The 19,287-nt window shown below is 38.8% G+C and overlaps 1 protein-coding gene across 4 annotated transcripts in view; it reads right to left on the reverse strand.

Annotated features, from left to right (window-relative positions):
• LRMDA (leucine rich melanocyte differentiation associated) overlaps positions 1 to 19,287 on the reverse strand; it is a 1,028,511-nt gene that overhangs the window by 198,913 nt on the left and 810,311 nt on the right. For all 4 annotated transcript variants that reach the window (XR_008957942.1, XM_057308256.1, XM_057308254.1 and 1 more), the window contains one exon: positions 16,165 to 16,249. Coding sequence is in view for 3 of the 4 variants with exons in the window: in XM_057308256.1 (XP_057164239.1) it covers positions 16,165 to 16,249 (85 nt within the window). In the remaining variant the exon portion in view is untranslated. The remainder of the gene's footprint in view (positions 1 to 16,164; positions 16,250 to 19,287) is intronic.

A 19,287-nucleotide genomic window follows, 5' to 3' on the forward strand; every position in this document is an offset into this window, starting at 1 on the left:
TATCCTCCTCCTCCTCCTCATCATCATCATTTGCATAGATTCAGTTGTTAAACATTTAACAGAATCATCTTCTTAACAAAATCACCTTCTATTCTAAAGTTTGGTAAAACTTCCCTATAAAACCATAGTTTTGTGTGGGGTTGTGAAAGGTCTTTATGTACTTTATTTGCCTATGGAAATCACTGTTTCAACTTTCTATCTCTTCTGGAGTCAGTTTAGGGAAATTTCATTTTCTTAGAAAATTATCCACTTGATCAAGATTTTTAGATATTTGCACAAAATTCAACAAAGGTGGTTCTTATGGTTCTTTTAATTTCTCTTCTGTGACTTTTCATTTTATGTTTTGTATATTTGTATTTTCTTTAATTTTCCTTGATTTTGTTTTTTAAAAAATCAGCTCTTGAATTATTTATTATACTCTTTTGTTTTATAATTTATTTATATCTGGTTTTAGCTTTAATAATTAATCCCTTCTGCTTTCCTTTGGTTTACTTAGCTGAGTGTTTTTTGAGTCAGATGTTTCATTTATCTTTTGCATTCTTTTGCTTTTAATATATGTACTTAAATACAGTATGGTTTTCTTCTCAGGCCTTAGATCTGCTTCATAGGTTCTCACAGGTAATGACTTCATTATCATATTTCTCTTGCTGTTCTACAATTTGAGTTTGTATGTTATCTTTAACTTGAGATCTAAGAGTATTAAAAAGTTTCTGAGTAGAAGGGCTTTTTGCAGTCTGATTTTGCTATCAATTTTTAGTTTCATCACCCGGTGACCTGAGAGTTTTTATATTTCCTCTACTTCCCGAAATTCATTAAAATTTACAACTCAGTATATTATTATGGAAGACTTTATTTGCCAAAAATGATCAGAGCAGTATTTCTGGTCTCACATGCTCTTCTAGAACTTTGCTATTCCTCATCAAGAGGCAGAACCTATTTTTCCTTCCCTCAAAACTGAGCAGGACTTTGGTGACTACCTTGATGAACAGAAGACAGTTAAAGTAATGTTACATGAATTCTGAGATATAGGTCATAAAAGACAATATGGCTTCTGTCTAGCTCTTACTCTCTCTTGGGAATCTTTTGCCCTTTGAACTCATCCATTATGCTATGAGGAAGCCCAGACTTGCATATAAAGGAAGACCACATGGACCCCACATGGAGAGGAACTGAGGTCCCCAGCTGATAACCAGCATCAACCACCAAGCATAGGAATATGTGAATTCTCAGATGATTCAAGTTCCTAGACTTCAAGTCTTCTGTTGAGGCCCCAGACATTAAAGAGCAGAGATAAGTCATTCCCACTGTCCTCTCTCAGAATTCCTGACCCACAGAATCTTTGAACTTAATAAACCATTGTCCTGAGGTACTATATGACTTCTTTATCTCATTTTATGCTCTTTTGCTTAAATTCTACCTTGTGATATTTAGACTGTAACCCCTGCTGTAATCCCTGTTCTATGCTTTTGTTTCAACTTTTCTGAGTCAATTTGTTTCTTTTTCTCTTATATAACACAGAGAATTGGATTTTGCCTTATGATTCAACCTGAAGGTATTTTAAACAGGTGAATTAAGCACATTTACATTTTGTCCTAATACAAATATGACGGGTCTTAGTTCTGTCATGTTATATTTCATATGGGCAGAGCTGAGTAGTTGTGACAGATATCTTCTGTCTCTCAAAGCCTAAAATACTTCATATTTGATCCTTCATAGGAAATGTTTGCTAATCCTTGATGTAAATCATAATATTGACTGCAGATGATGTTCTATTTACTACAATCTTTATTGTTCCTTTTGGTTTTTGTTGTTATTGTCGTACATCTTATTGCTTAGGCTAGCATCTCCAGGGCAATACAGACTAGTCCTTCCTTGCAATACACAACGACTATAATGGCAATGTTTTTAACCCTTTGTTCTTCTCTATGCAGGCTACTGTAGGTTTTTGGCAGACAATTTTAATCAAGTTAGAGAAGTTTCCATGTATTCCTTATTTGCTAAGAGATGTGGGCAGAAGTAGTTATTAAATTTCATGAGTTTTTTTCTTTTGCATCTATTAATATGACCATATATAATCTTTTTCTTTTTAATATGCCTATATGACAAGTTTACTGATAAATTCTAACAGTAAACTAACCTTTCAATTGTGAGATAAATCCTAATTGGGCATGAGGTAGTATTTTTTTATTACTACGTTACTAAATCTTACTGTTAATTTCTCATGGAGGATTCTTTTACCACATTTGTAAAAGAGATTGACCTACAGTTTCATTTTCATGTATGTTCATTAACTTGTTTAGGTCAGTTATGGAATCCTAGTTAGATGAAATGAGAAATGTTCACTGTTTTCCATTTTCTAGAATAAATTTAGGAAGTTTCTCCTCTTTGAGGGATATAGGACTATTTTTTCAGTTTCTTCTATAGTCTTTTTCTCTATTTAGATTTATATTCCTTATTGAGACAATATTGGTAACTATAATTGCCTTAAAATTGCCTGTTTTGGGTTTTCAAGTTTATTGATAAAAATACTAGGGTTTTCAATCTTCCTATTCCTAACATTAGATGTTTATCTCTGTTTTTTCCTTAGATTTGCTAGGTTCATCTTTAAAAAAATAAACTATCTGTTGTCTTTAAAAAAATAAACTATCTGTTGGTGCTGTTGATAAAGTATATTGTACATTGTTTCTATTTTATTAAGTTTTAGTTTAATTCAGTCATTTCATATGTCAATTGGATTTATTGTTGCTTAATTAGGACTTTTAGAAACCCAGCCCATTTAAAAAAATTTTTTATTCCTTGCTTCATTTTTCTATTTTCAAGAGAACAAAATCCTTTAATTATATTTTGGGCTACATCCCACAGTTTTTAATATACTATAGTGCTGTCACTTCCATTTACTTTTAAAGAGTAATTTATGTTTATATTTCCTCATAAACCTAAAAGTTTCATTTATTTCTAATTCTGTAAGGCTTTTCTTTCCTTTACCCTTGCCCCCTCCCCGCTCCAGGAGGTCTTCCTTTTTGAAGCTGATTTCTAATTTTATTGAGTTATGATCAATTAATTTGAACTGGGCATATTATACTTGACTCAATTTGTGGACAGTTTTTGTGACTGTTCCATATATTTTGTAAAAGAATGTTCATTCTGTTTTCTATTTACTAAAACATCTGTGTTGTGAAATTTCTGTTCTGTTAGCTGTCATTTTCTATGGAAAATATGCTAAAGTTTCATCTGAGATTGTGACTTTGTCAGTTTTGTCAAGTACTTCTAGAAGTTTTGCTTTATATATTTCAAAGCCATGTTGTTAGATGTATTGAGTTTCACAATTTTTATAGCTTCCTATCTTATCTTTTAATTACACAAAATATCCCTCTTCATCTTTTCAATAATCGTCTTGAATCTTACTTTGTCTGATATTAACATTCCTATTACTAGATTTTGTTTTTAGCATCTAATTTTATTGTGTTTTTCCGTAATACCGGTATTTTTTCAAGCTCCTATGTTATTTTACTGCATTTATATCTTTAAAATTATTTTATTTTACATTTTCTTTTTTAGCAAGTCTTGGAGGGCTCTTTTAATTTAGTCCATCCACATTTATTATGCCTATTGCATTTGTACCAGCTCCTGCCATCTTACTTTACACACCCAGTTGCCTATCCTTACTGCGGTGGCTTAGAGATAATAGCTCAGCTGAGTGATGCTTGCCAAGGATGGGGACAGGCATACAGATGAGTTGACCCATGTGACTCTCACTATGGAGGCCTAACTTGTTGGCTGCTATCAAGCCTGCCAGTAGTTCCCTGCTAGCGAAGTCCTGAAGCTGGTCCCGCACTTTTTAACTCTCTTGAATCAAAGCTGTGATGAATCTCTTCAATCTTATCCTTTTATCTATCTTGCAGAGAATCTACATAGGTTCTGATCTTCTTTTCCAGTTAATTATTGGTTTTGGTTTTTCCTTCCCCCTATAGAAAGTAGAATCATATCACCTATCATTTCAGTTAATGCCTTATAATGGCTTCCTACCTAAAGGACAGTAAATGGCCTATAAGATGCTGTTAAGTTCTGGCTTCTCATACTGTTCTGACTTTAATCTATGCTCCCCCCTCCTCATTCCTCCCCTGCTAGATTACTTACCTCAGCTATACCGACCTCCTAGTTCTACTTCATATATTTCAGGCATGCTCCTACTTAATGGCCTTGTACATGCTCCTTCTACTTAGATTACTTTTCTCTCAGATATTCTCCAGTTTCCATCTCTCACCTCCTTCAAGTTATTACTCCAATTCCACTTTCTCAGGGGTGATTCCTCTGGTTATCAAGTCTCAAATTACCAACACACACTCCTTCATCTCTTTTGCCTACTTTTGTTATCATATTAGTATTTATTCTTAGTATTTATCTCTATCATACTCTGTGCTGCTTTTATTTTTTTGTCTTTATGATTCTTTCAGTAGAATGTAAGCTCTTTGAAGGCAAAGATTTTTGTCTGCTTTATTCATCACTTTATACCTAATGCTCGGAGCAATGCTTGGTACATAGTTTGTGTTCAGTAGATAGCTCTTGAATTAATAAATTTCTAGGGATTTAGAAGAAGAAAAAGGAGGCTTTAGACCATGTTCTTTGTGCCATCTTTGTTCTCTTTGTACTTTACAATCTTCCAGATATGCCACCATTTACTGTCCTGCCTAACCTGTTCTCCACGGGGCTTTGGTTATTTGTACATTGTATGAACTTCTAAAAAAATTCCAAAGGAGCAGATGAAAAAAGGAAGAAATAAGACATAAGAAGGAACATTCTCTCTTGGGAAGAAAATTTGTGGGGGAGGATGGTTACATGGGTTTCTTTAATCAAAAACAAAGAAAGGGACTGCATATTATCCTCTTTGACTATTCTTGATTGTGGAGAAACTGATGAAGTAGAGCAAGATAAATAAAGGAATAAAGAGCTAATCCACAAGAGAGAAGGCTGTTTTTATTGCTCTTACACAGATGTCTGTCCTCACAACACAGGAAAGTTTTTTTTCTTTGAGGGAGGGTGGGAATAAGAGTAGGGGAACAGCAATTTAAATTGGAATCTGTGTTTAGGAATTAGAATTGCATTATTTTCCTGGCTCCCCACCCCCTCTTGTCTTTTAGTTGAGAAACATTCGCCCTGGAACAGCACACAGAGTTTGCATTAGCATCCCTGAGGATAGAACTTTGACCCCACAGACTAAGGAAGCTACAAATGGAAAATTCCAAGTTGCTGTACTCTTTTATTTTCATGCTAATGCTTCTGCAGAGCGTATTTAAAGAAACAGATGCACAAGAATAATAAAGAGCTGAGGACTAAGAATGCCTCTGACAACAGTGGAGTGTTTTTCCAGCACCGCCTTGTATCTTTCTGTGCTTGCACAAGTCCGGAGGGGTCAAGGTGAAACCCTGGTTTTATTTTATGAAAAAGCTCAACTAGCATAGATACAGAAAAACCCTGGGTCTGGGTTTCAAATCCTGATTGGATTTGAAAGTTGTTGCTTCACTTTACTTCCTTCAGGCTACACTATTCAACTCACAAAGACAGATGAGCATATCCTTCAGTAAAAGCCCTTGGGTAATGGCGATTTCCCAATCCCCCTTGCCAGTTGACACTCGAGTTCAACAATACTCATCCTTTCCTCAGATCCAACCTGGATGGCGCCCACTGTATGTTCAGCCCCCTGGCTATTTCCATTATATTCCCGACAAAAAGAGAAACTTTTCATCTTTTTCTTAGAATAACTTCATACTGGGTATAAATTCTCAAGTGCAAGACATATCAGAGCACTACACTCTGAAAAGCCAGAGAGTTTCAATGTTCTCTTAATATGTAAACAAATTTATATTTTACTTTATCATAGACATGTTTCACAGAGGAGAAGCTAATCAGAAACATAAAACCATCATATCTAACCCTTGCTTTAAGATTATTTCTCACACACACAGCTCATCTGGACTATGGCCAGAAATTAAACAAGAACTCTACTTGGTCTCCCCCCAGGTTCTGTTTCACACCCTGAAACCACCCAGGGAGAGTTCCTCCAGGTGCGTCACCTATACACGTGGTTTCACTCCAGGGATGGCTTTAGAAATTTTTATATTAGAAGTCCTTAGGAGCAATAAATGGGTGGAAATAGGTGAGCAGAGACAGACGGGATGGAAGATCTGTTTTGAAACTCAAGTACACACTTCTCTCTCTTGTTTTGTAGGTTTATAAAAGGTGACTAGGAGAAAGAGCTCTTAAGACAATTGGAAGTAGGCAATGGGCAGAGTCGAGCATTTTCTACATACCTGAGTAGAAAGAACTTAGAAGTGGCCACTGTTGCCACCTTTCTCATTTCCAACCTGTTTGCTTTCAACTCAGTTCTCACCTTCCCCAAAGCTACCTTTCAACCCTTTGCTCTTCACTTTACCGAATTTCCCTCCACTGTACCCGTGTAGCTTGATTTCTGCTTTCTGTGTATAGGGCCTTATTTCCAGAGTTAGACTACAGGATTCCTGAAGGCAGAGCCCACAGCTTCTTCTGCATCTCCTACAACCCCCAGTGCAGGGTTCCTCTCAAAAAAAAAAAAAAAAAAAGTAGTTGGCTGACTGATTGAAGAAACAGAAACAGGCTCCCACAGTGACCTGAAGCATATGGAATTCTGATTAAGGGAAGTGAAAAGTCAAAAAGCCCAATATTGCACCCTTTATAAAGTACATGTATCCCATCAAATCTGAGGTTATTGGAAAAGTAACAGCCCTCTCCCCCAACCAGCCCCAACCAAAAATTTCATTAGAATGGATAAAGAACCAGAGCCGTAAATATTCATGGCTGGGAGGGGGAAGCTGGAGGACAGCAGGCTGAACTGAGCAGGTGTTCACCTCACTCAATTTCAATCCTTTTGCAGCCAACAACGTCATTGTTTGGCCTTCTTGAGCTTACCGACAGGCCATTTTTCATGATTTTACCATTTCTGGCCAAATGCAAACTTTTTAATTAAATGTACCACATGATTCCAGATGTTTGTTTATTTGTTCCAAAAAGGTTGTAAAATCTCTACATAAGGAAAAACCTGGGGCGGGGTAAAGTTTTCTACAAGATACAGGGAAACGAATGAATCATAACTGGGATGGGGAGGTGAACCCTGGGCAGAGCTCTTGTCAGAACAATCTAGACCAAAACCATTGGCTTCAAATAGCTCTCCTTCCAGAAACCCAAGATTTGGGAATAAAATACACTAGACACTTACTAGTTTTTTTGTGTTTTTTTTTTTTAAAGAATGAAGCTCATCTCAAGCCAAAGATCGGAATGAGAACAAATTTTGTGGCTGCTCTGCCTGCTTATTGTCTGTTTGTTCCTGTTGCTATGAGCCCTACTACATGAATTCCAGCAGCCTCCCACTTAACAGGCCAGATTAGAGCTTATGCATGAGTGGTAGGGGAGCATCCTGCATGGGGGGAAGCAAGAGAGCAGCTACAGGCAGAGACCACAGCTTCCCACCCACCATTCCAGCTTCCTCTCAGCCTTCTGTTCTCTCATACTCTCTCTAAACATAATCGGTTTCTAAGTCAGTCTCCTGCATTTGCTACAGAATGTTTCTCATATTCCTACTCTTCTTCTCTGTTCCCTCAGCCAGCCAGTCACTCCAGGTCTTCATCATCAATGCTAGATTATTTCAACATTATCCTAACTGATGCTGGGCTCTCAGTTTTGGTTTTAAAAGCCAACATCAGAAATACTTTGAATAACATGGGGAGGAAAAGCACTAACTGTCCATTTTCTCTGATGCCTGAGCCAGAGATACCCTGTGACCAAACCATCAGCAACCTTGAACAACAATTCCATAGTGGCCATAAGGTTCCCTTTACATTGCTCTCACCCCTGCTCCACTGGCAGTGTCCTGGCCCCAGCTGTCTTCCCCATCTGTTACCAAGTTGTTTCCTAAATTACCTTTGCTAGAAGCCTGCTCTTTGGAGGCAGTACAGTCTGCAGTCACATAGCCTGGGATCAAGAAATCCAAAGCTTCTAAAACTTCAATGCCATCCCACAGTGGCCTCCTCCATTCCAAACTCTTTTCTTTCCAATTCCCCCCCCCCCACTGCTTGCAAAGCAATAATTCCATAGCACAGCTTTAAATCTAGATGCTTCTGCCTGTTCAAGGCCTACCATAATATGGATCCATCCTGCATAGGTAAACTTACGTCTGACTTTTTCAAAACTAGGTCCCTTCCTCCACTCAGTTCTATCGATTCTTACCCCTGAGTTTCTTCTTTACCCACTTCCCTTTTTTGGGGGGTGGGGTGGGGGTGCCCTTCTTCTGCCCTCTATCTACTCATGCCCTACTTGTCCTTTGAAGCTCAAGGCCAATATCCTCCAAACAGCCATGCCTGACTATTCTAGTCTTGACTGATTCCCATCTTTTCTAAACATTTACAGACAGCACTTACAGCTTTACCAAGTAAGGCAACTCATAATTATATGATATATGATATCTAGTTTGGTTGGCATTGTTTCATTTTGGTATGTCCTCAATCAAACCATAAATTCTTAGAAGACAGATACCATGTTCTCTCTTCCTGAATATTCCACAAACCCTAACAAGTACTTTGCACACAGTGGATACTAAGTTAAGGCAGTGAATGCTGGAGGATTCCTTAAATGAAGGTGCTCAAGGTAGTATTTGTCACTGCAGAAGTCATATTTGTCAATGTCTCAATTCTTCACTTGCAATGGAAGGGATAAGAAACAGCCCATGACTAAAACTTCCAAACATTTAGAATCTTCAATCCCTTCAATCCCAGACTCTTCATTTTTTAAGAGAGAGAGACATGTTTTCACCACCATTTTTTAATTGGACTGCCTTTTGGGGGAAGGGTTATCTCTTATACTGCAGAAGTAAAGTTTGTTCCTGTTGGGAGTACAAGGTATGATTCCATTTGCCCCTTCTTACTTTGCTTCTGAAACAGAAGAGCCAAATTCGTAGCCTCTCTGTGTCTATGAGTGCACAACAATTCTGCCCAAAGAGTAGAAATAAAGCAATCATGGAGACTGCAAATGAAAAATCATCCTTGGAGAAAAAAGATAGGAAATGGACCCCTATGGATTTCAAATGCTTAAAGGAGGCTGCTTAAAGTTCCTGGCTGAAGTCCATGCCAGTCTTGGTAATAGTCTAACAGATTCATCCATCTTCAGATTCCACTTGGCTTGCTCTTCCATCACTGCCACCTTCCCAGACAGCGAGCGCACACATGCACATCTATCTATATATATGCGGAAGTTTTAATCTACACTACCCTCCATTCCAATCCACCCAGCCCCATTCGGTACAGAGTGAAGCTATTGACCCTGCAAAGCAGCAAAGAGATGAATTTGATGACCCAGACTAGAGTTTTTAAACCATTTCAGCAAGGTCTAGAATCAAAGGAAAGTACAATTTATTCAGCACTTAGTAAAGTCCTTTTACTTTGGAACAGAGCATACACACTGAAAATAGACTCCCACTGCCACGCAGATAAAATAAACCTGTCAACCACTACTGTCAAATCACTAGTCACCTCGATTAAATAAAGGAAACTTTAGTATCTCTCAGCATCTGAGAATTCCACCAAGATTATAAGCCCATAAAAGCATTATGAAGGAAAGAAAACTAAAGTAATGGGTTCTGTTGAAATGTCATCAGAGGAAGCATTTTACATAATTAGAAAATGCTAATAATAGCTCTGCACAAGGAACCAACACACTCTTTCCCTACGAAGCCAGGGCAAAGCCACGGCATGGAGTCTAAAAGAGGGGAGCCAAGGCTATGCACTTATCTAGCAGGATCCACAGAAGAAACATGTCCCCGTCAACAGCGAGGAGGCCATCCTAGCCAATTGCTAAAGTGATTTTTTCTTATTTCTTCTCCCTCCCTCTCTCTTTCTTTCACAGGTTTTAATTCACTTTCTATGGAGAAGAATTGGATCTGCCATACTTCCTTGAACCTTCAATGACTCAGTGATGTTTTCTGAGAAACCATCTGATAGTTAGCCCCTTTGAAAAAATAATCAAAATATTTTGGAAGACAGGAAGCAAGAAATAAGCAGGCTGCTTTCGTCCTAGGATCTGATCTCAGGTGGGACCTCCTTGGCAAAGTCACCATAACCATTAGATTGCTTATTTCATCTTTTTCAATGGTCAATGAGAACAATGAACAATAGGCAAAAAGACACCTTAATGCTGAACTAATAAGATAACCTAAATAAATGCATCTATTTTTGTTGAGTCTGTGCTATCATTCTGTGTAGATTTTGTTTATAATGATCAAACCTACTTAGCTTTCATGTTCCCTGTGGGTCGACATGGCAAGATGGTACAACTATAAAAAACAGGAATAAAAATTTTAAGTTGTCTGGAAGAGACAGATTGCCTCCAAATCCTCTAAGTCTAAAACAAATTGTGACGAGCAGATTGGTTATCAAGCAGCCCCATCTTGAGCCCTCCCGAAAGTATTCTGCTCATTGGCATGCAGTTTTTCTGGGCAACATGTCCCCATCCCAAACATCTTTGTCTACATTGCCACATCTTCACACACATCCATTAATTTTCCTCTTATTCATTTCACTTTGGCTTATTTAAATAGTTGAAGCAAAACACTCTGTATTTATGGCTTCTGTGAAAATGTATTTTATGATATCTCATGCTAAAACTGTTTAAAAAATAAAAATAAAAAACGCCTGCTGTTTTTCTTTCCTTCTTTTTCTTCTTGTTTGGATGGCACACATTGAGCTGCTTCATGGAGATATAGAGAAAAATCAATTCCTAAGCATAACATGCAACTCACATTACGGAAACTGCAAACGATAACTAATTATGATGAGTTGCTACGTAAATCATTCTATGACAGTCCCAGCAATCAATTTCACACACAAATAGACCAAACCCTGGCTGGAGAAGAGGATGAGCACCTAACAACTGTATCAAAAATAATGGCGAGATTGCCAAGGATGGGTGGGAGGAGGATGGCTACCATCTCCAAGCAAGTTTCCATAGATCTTCTCTCGATTTCCTGCATTCTTTCTTTAATACATCTAAAGGCCGATGCTTAATATGACCAGGTAATGATGGCATACCTTCAAGACGGTATAAGCATCAGAGAAAAAAACAGTAATTCAGGGATGTTCATGGGGCTTGCAATTACTTTGTAAAATGCACACACAAATGCACTGGAACGGGACCCTCGGTCTGAGAGCTCCTGGCAACGTTGGATCACGGTACGCTCGCGAGACTGCCTGTTATCACCTGACATCACCACCACTTTCTTCTAAGGTTTTCTCTGCAGCTCAGAGGAGGACCTGGAAACTGCATTTCTGAGACTTCCCTTGGTGCACGGTTCTAGGTTAGAATGAGCCAAAGAGAGACACTTTGGAGTATGACTTGGAAATCCAGAGAGAAAGAAGAACAGGGTAATGCTGGGTAGTTCTAATGTTTGAAGCAGTGTCCAAATGAACTTCTTGAGAATCACTCCCACGTGGCCGCTGCAGTTAGAGAACATCAGTAGGAGATTCCCAGGTGTTCCTGAGATGTGCAGAAACTTCAGCCAGCTCTAGAGAATCAGCAGCCTCTGTGTGAAGCTAAGACTCTGGGTGGGTCCTCCCTGACTGCACCAGCCTCTCTCTCATTCCCTACATTAAACCCCTTCATCATGTGAAGGGGGCCTTCTATTTTCCCTATCTGAATTCAGACTGATGGCATAGTGTCTTCCTCTTTGGTTTTCCAAACTGTTTCTGTTCTTGAATTTATAGATTTGTAATTTAAAAGAAGGGAGGGAAGGAGAGTAGCAGACAGTTCTTTTGACAGAAGAGGCAAGGATGCTATTCTTCACTGCAGAATTAGCACAGGCTGTAGAAATTCACCCTTGGCAGTGGACATTTTCAGGCCACTTCTCTGCCTGTACTTCCTTCTTCCGTCTAGCACAATGCCACAGTCAGTCCTGAATTTGCTTCATATGTCCTGAGTGAAGGACAAATGTCAGGGGTGGCCTGGGAATCAAGCATACAGAACTCCAATTTTTTTTCCCTTGCCTCTGTCACTGAGTGACTCAGTCTCCACCAGCAATTCCTCTGTTAAATGGAAATAGTAATATTTAGCCTCCCTCCTTCATAGGGTTGTCTTGAGGATGATATGGTCAACTCACTAAATAGAAATATTTTCCCCAAAAGACACAGTGGTCTACATACATGCAAATTCCATTTCTAACAGCTACCAGGTAAAGAGTGGCAGTACCTGATATGCAGGTATATGTCCTATGCATATCACATATTTAAAGAAAGATTTCCCCAACAAACACTCCAATGCTCCTCCTAATGTGGATACCCACAGAGGATACAGTAAGGAGACTGCCACTAGGACACACATGGGATTCCTGACACAGCCCCATGGCCCCTGTAGTACTCCAAAGACATGTTTAGACCTAGAGCAGAATTCTCAGAGAGATTTCAGGTGCACCATTCTAAAACCACATCTATACCACAGCCTGCAGCTTATGGCGAGTCCAGCCCCTTCTTTGAGAGCTCCTGTTACTAGTAAATAATTCCATTAGTTGCTTCAATTCATCCTATTTCCTTCCTACCAGAAAAACACCAGAGTCTGAAAACTATGACATCAAAATTATTATCTACTTGGAAGTTATACAGTGTGGCTAAATGCTGTCTGACAATGAATCAATACATATGGCCCCAACCGTGATGATTTGGGTTTGTGAAAGCAACAGAGTTGAGGTCTGAGGTCCACAAGGCTGGCCTTTCCTTCCCCTATCACTCACTCCCAAAGGAAGACAGGTCTCCTTTCTCAGACACAATCAAGTTATCTCATAGAGGCATCTAAATTACTGACTTTCCCCTGGGTTTCTACCATCATCATTTACTGAACACATATTTATTGAGCTCCTATTAAGCAGGAGGCCCTGTGCCAGGCATTGCAGATACAGTGGTGAGCAAATAGACACAATCTCCTCCATTGTCTCCAGTAGCTTACAGCTCGTCCAGGAAGACAATGGGGAAAAAAAGGCTGAAAAATGAAGGCTGACCTAATATAAAGGTGTGGGGTGGGATCAGAAAAGTCTTCCTTACAGCTGTGATAGTTAGGCTCATACCTGAAGAATGAGCAGGAGTCAGTGATGTGCAAGAGAAGAAAGATGAGAATCTGTACTCCCTACACGGAGCTTCCATTTATGAAGAGTTCAAGACCTACGTATACTTGATCTCTTTCACACAAAGCAGAATATAAAAAATTGCACTAAGGAGACAGAAACAAATATTATAAGGACCTCAGGAAGGGGAAGAATCAATATAGAAAAAACTCATATAAGAAGCAAAAAGTACTGTACGTTACTATCCCTACAATGCCTGGATTAACTGTAAATTACAATTGCAAAAATAGAGTCCCCCATCTCCTGATAATTATTCTGGGCCGAGATTTCTTTTGCATTTGAATCCACAGTCCTTAGGACAAGAATCTTTGGTCTATCATACTTGACATTGGAAGTAACATAAAAGGACAAGTAAAGGAAAAATGGCATGTATAGAAAAATAGCAATTTGCACATGAACTACTGCCCACCGGTTTACGTAGTTGTTGGTGCGGAATGAAAAGAGATTGGGAACTGGATGAATAAAAAATTATTTGCAAATAGAACTTCCACTTAAGATTTTTAAGACCAAGTTTCAGACATCATGGAGGATTTCACCTGGGCAAGAACTGATGTAATTTGCCTTCACAATGTGAAAGAGCCTCTCTGGATAAACATTTGTAAGCAGCTTCCATAAAGGTGTTAACAAATGATAGCCAAATAGTTTGGTGGAAAATTTAGAATAATTTCTTTAACTTAAATATAAAAAAACAAGGTGGCCTTGGGGTGCCTGGGTGGCTCAGTGGGTTGAGCAACCAACTCGGTTTCAACTCAGGTCCTGATCTCAAGGATCTGAGATGGAGCCTGCACTGGGTTCCGTACTCAGCAGTTGAAGATTCTCTCCCTCTGCCCCTCTCCCCACTGATGTGCACTTTTTCTTTCTCTCTCTAAAATAAATAAAGACATCTTAAAAGAACAAAAAAAAAAAAACAAAAAAACAAAAAACGAAACAAACAGACAAAAACCAAGGTGGCATTAAGTGGTTTCATTCTGTGTGCCTAAAAATCGGGCTTTTTCCACTTATTGTATGATTCATGCCAAGCTAAAATAGATTAGTGTCATGTCTTCCCTACATGGATTGCTCCTATAATAATTCAACCTTAATGAGCTTCTTTGGCTCTCTCTTCAGTGGTGTCCACATGACCACAGGCCCAAAGACCTACCTGCCATTTCATGATGCTGACTTGCCTTTTTTCACTACCAGGTCCTTAGCGTGATCAAGCAACCAGAGCATTAAATTTATAGGCGCATTCCTCAGTAAAATTGAGATATCTGTTGCTGGGTCCTTTCAACAGCAATGTTCCCATTGATGCTGGGCTCTGATGTCATTGAAAGGTGCTTGTTTTAATTCCAAACACCTTGGCCATTTTTCCATATTCCAAATATTACTCAACATACCTTCGAAACTTGTATTCTTAAATTCCATTCCTGTAAGGTTCAGATTTCTTATTTTACCATTACAGTGACAAATGATTTTCGTCCTATTATGGAGGATTATCATTGATCTGATCATGTCCTGTTGTGAAATCTCAATTTCATGGCTAGATCAACTTTTACAAGTAGGCTTAAGGGCTCGGAGCCTTCAGTTCCTATGTAGTGTACTCAATGGGCTATAGATTTAAAATACTTTATTCAAATATAAGAAACCAATAAATAAACCCATGAGGCTATAACGCTGGAGTTAATTTGTTATTTTGTCTAGATACAGTATTATTATTTACCTAGGGGAACTCCCCTCCCCTCTCAAAAAAAAGTCTCTAAAGGAATATGTTTGACGCTTGCATAAGGACATTCAGTGAAGGAGATCTATATCTGCCCCTCAAAATAAAGCATGTTGGCAGCTATTTGTTCCACTTGCCTTTGAGCAAAGTTGATCTTCACAAAACTGACACTTAATGAACACAGTCATAATTGAACCAAAATATATGTAAATGTAGAAAAGTTCTACTGTGCCCAGACATCAAATAGGCAACACAGGTCCAAGTCACAGACACCTGGAATCTTGCATTACACTTTTGATCATTTCCTGCAGTGTGCCATTTGCCCAAAGTCCACACGTCTTCTCAGAGTGCCAACTTCACCACTTTCTGGGCTTCTCTACAGCCTTTGTTTCTACCCACCCAGCCTACAATGTAGCTGGGATCACAGCCCTAGGACAGTACTTATTCAGTGTTCCCCAAATGTACCAGGGAAATTTCCTGTTTGGGGAAATGCTATTTAAAGTACGGAAGGCCCTCAAACTAAGCCTGTTCTTACTTACCATTGGAGGGCAGATTCACAATGAAGCAACGTGGCTGTCATCACAACCAGGATAAAATGGGGTAAACAAGTTATACCGTACACCCTCTTCCTGTCCCTCCAATTCCAACAAAGGGGACCATACAGTCCTTGGTCTAAGCAACCAGGTTAGGGACAAGGCAGTTTTAAGTTATATTCCATGCAGACTCTAGAGAGGACAATGGGAATTCAAGGCTTTGGAAATAGGGGTAAACCAAATTAATGTTTTGGGATCAGATAATTTAAGGAAAACTGTGCACGGACTCTGCAATGTTGCTAGGCAAATTGGAATTCCTTTTAGCTGTACTGTAGAGTTCATTCATTTTGAAATTACAGATTTCAACTATTCTACTTCCCAAACAATGATACTTTTACAAATATTAGTGAATTTCCCAATTCTCTCCATCACTTTTGCTGCAGGTAATGATCTACTTAGTAATTTTTAAGTACTATAATCTCTTTACTTAAAGCAAAAAAAAAAAAATCAAATCACAAAATTATATTATAGCATGGATTTATTTGCCTTCCCAGTAGACCACCACTAAATTCTGTTTAATATAAGGTAAAATCAGTAGGTTTGACAGGTATGGTTTTCTCATCAAGGTCTTGAAAAACACTGTGTTCCTTCTAAAGTGCCGAGGCAGCAGTAATGAGCCCAGAGCTCTGCACAGCTGAGTGTCCTTCCCTGCAACCACTAAGAGCAATAAAAAGCCAAGTTCCTACCTCGATGACTGGTGAGGTCTCTGGAAGCAGAAGGCAGGGGTGTATAGTGGTGCTCTGGAGAGGCTGTGACGCGGTCACTGGAAGCCTGTGTAATAAAAGAAAATGTCAACATGAAGTAACACCAAACACTAAATACCTTCATTTACCAAACATGCCTCCTAGGGATCTGGGCCTGGAAGAAATATTATCAACCAAGACTCTTCTTAGGAAGCAAGAGTTGTCTGTGCTGAGATAATGTTCTGGTGAGTGTAGGGTAGCATACAAATCTTTGAGGAGCCTTGGTACAGGTGGAAGGGCCCTGAGACAAAGGGACAGTTTATTTATTTCCTGAACTGAAAGGAGGAAGAAGAGGAAGGGAGAGAGGGAGAAGGCCGAAAATAGTAGAGACTTAGATTTCTGTCACAGGCCTTCTTCCAGTACTTCCCACAGATGAAATGTTCCCTATGAGTAGATTTCTCTGGAAACCAATGAGGACACTGAGTTTTGCCCCAGGGTGGATGGGTAAAAACAGGGCTGGTTTGTGTGGGCCCCGTGGCCTGGAGACACAGAGAAGCTGAGGGCTTAGCAGCATGAAGTGACTGTACTGAAGGATATAAACCATTGTGCACCTTGCAGTTGGGGTTCTGGCTATGTTTAACAATAACACTGAAAAACTCATCTGAAATTTGGGATATAATGGTTATCAATAAAATCTCTCCATTCCAAGACCTAAAAGAAAATGCTATGGGATGTATCTTGAAGATGATTTTTTATTGGACACAAACAGCTCTTTAACCATCAAACTTCATATAGTGTGACCCATTTGTGTAAGTGGTGCTATCTTTCTTTCTCTCTAGCTCTACAGCCATTGGGGGTGGGGGATGAGGTCAGGAAGAAAGGGCTACAGCTGTGGGGTCAGCTGTCCCTCAGAACCAATGACCGATCCGTCACATTCAGAGTATGGCTGCTTATAGCAAGAAGCATCACCACTGCAATTCTTACTGAGACTTCTGAGTCAAATGCTACTTTTTTTTTTTTAATATCCAAAAAAGAACATCTGCTAGGATCAAAATCCTAAGCTTACAACCTTTCCAAGCTTCAAGAAAAAGTAAATTTCATTAATGCTACATTTTTCTTTCTGGAATAGGAAATACATTCTATGGGATATATTTGCCCTGCTAGGAGCAGGCCTTTTCTCCAAAGAGATTATCTACATTATAGGAATCAAAACTAAGTAGGAGATTAGACCTACTTGCTAGAAAAACCCTTTAAACCCTGCTTCTGACATTTGAGATGTTTGATTAAGCGGCTTTCAGTGGAGACTTACAGAAAGAGTTCTGAATGGAGCAAAATCAGAAGCTTTGTCCCTAAGGTAGAGACAGATTTCAGGTAGCATGACTTCACTCCAGCTCCAAGGGAAATATGTGGTGTTTAAAGCTTGATCCAAGGGTATTGGGTCCAGAAAGATAAAAGTTCGGTCCCTAAGAAAAATGTTTTAAAAAGTAGACAAGACTTGCTAGATACTACATCATTAGATATTTAGGATACTGCAAGAACATAAAAGAGTCAGAAATTAGATTAAATTTCAAATACTAGAGTCACCACATGTCCCTCCATTTGGCAGTCAGGGTCTCCTGTAATCCCCTTGTGATAAATGAGACACAGTGACAGTTTTCTAAATATGGCACCTATTCAATCCTTGAGGCAGGATATATGAGGCAAACTAATAGGGGCCATCCTTCCACAGATCTTCCATACTTCCTTAGTAAAAGGCCATAGTTTCTCTCTCTGTCAATGTTTCTATTCTACCTCAATGCTAAAAAGGCCTACAATTCCAGTATGAGTTTTAGGTTGCTATATTGTGAGATTTCTTAGTGCGTTTAATCTCAATTTGGGCTGTTGACAATTTGATGACAGCTTTTCCTAAAATTACTGGAAGAAACTACCTTTCAGCAAATACCTCTGACTGGGCAAAACATTAGAGCCTTATAACCAAGAGTAAAATAGCTATTTACCTTTATTTCCAGTTGTAGTCAAAGCAAAACTGGTATGGCTCGAGTTCTGTTTTGCAGTCATCATTCTATGCCTAGCGTTTAATTACTTTTCTGCTCAGTGTCCATTTACAAACTCAAGTCATGGAAATGAATCCAGGAAAAAAAACAATTTTGCAAACGGTGCCTTTCGGTGGAACTAGATCTACGGGTGGATGTTTAGGGAAACTAGTACAGATTAAGATTCTAACTACCAGTTCTTTGGCTTGGCTTTTACCAAAATGAAGTCCATGTGATCTTTTCAATTTGTTCTCTGAATATTATGCTTGCAGGCACAATTAAGAAAAATATGATTATCATATGGAACAAGTGGACAAGACGATGTTTTAAAAGTGCACACACCTGCCCCCAAATAAAGAACTTCTTGGAGCTCCAGAGGCGCTATCGATTAGCACGTGCTATTTATATAACAGTGCAAAATAAAGAACTTCGCTTGAAACTGAAGCAACATGCCCATAGTATATTAAGTATGAGATGATAGAAACGTAAGTGGAAAAACTTAAATAATGTTTTCTTTTACCTGGATTAGGAAGATACACCCAAAATAGGAATAGGGAAATTTGGGTAAAGCTGAATCTTCAGAACCACAAATCCTCTCAAATCTTTGAGTCCTTGCCAAATTTCCTAACTACCTATGGCTGAGAATTAGACTTTAACATCTTACTTTTTAAATCACTCCTGTCCAAAGATATTTGTAACATCTACAATAAAATATTAGCAACCAGAATACATATGTCTCTAAATAATTAAAAATACAATGGAAAAATGGACAATGGAAATGTCAGGCAATTCAAAGGAGAGAAATCCTGAGTGGTCAATGAATGAAAGAGAAGACGGTCAAATTCACTAGTCTGAAGAGCAATGCGTATTAAAATAAGACACAATGTTTCCACTCGCCCTATTGGCAAACTTTCAAGTCTTACAACAAGTGCCAAGGAGAGTAAAGAGAAAGAACTCTTATCCTCTCGTCCCTTGCCATTGGGAATGGACACTGGTTCAACTACTTTGGAGAGTAACTTAGCAATACCTAATAAAATTGAAAATTGGTACAGCAACTCCATTTCAAATGTATACACTATGGAAAATTTCACTC

This window comes from Ursus arctos, unplaced genomic scaffold, assembly GCF_023065955.2.
Source record: "Ursus arctos isolate Adak ecotype North America unplaced genomic scaffold, UrsArc2.0 scaffold_7, whole genome shotgun sequence".
NCBI classification, from domain to species: Eukaryota; Metazoa; Chordata; class Mammalia; order Carnivora; family Ursidae; genus Ursus; species Ursus arctos.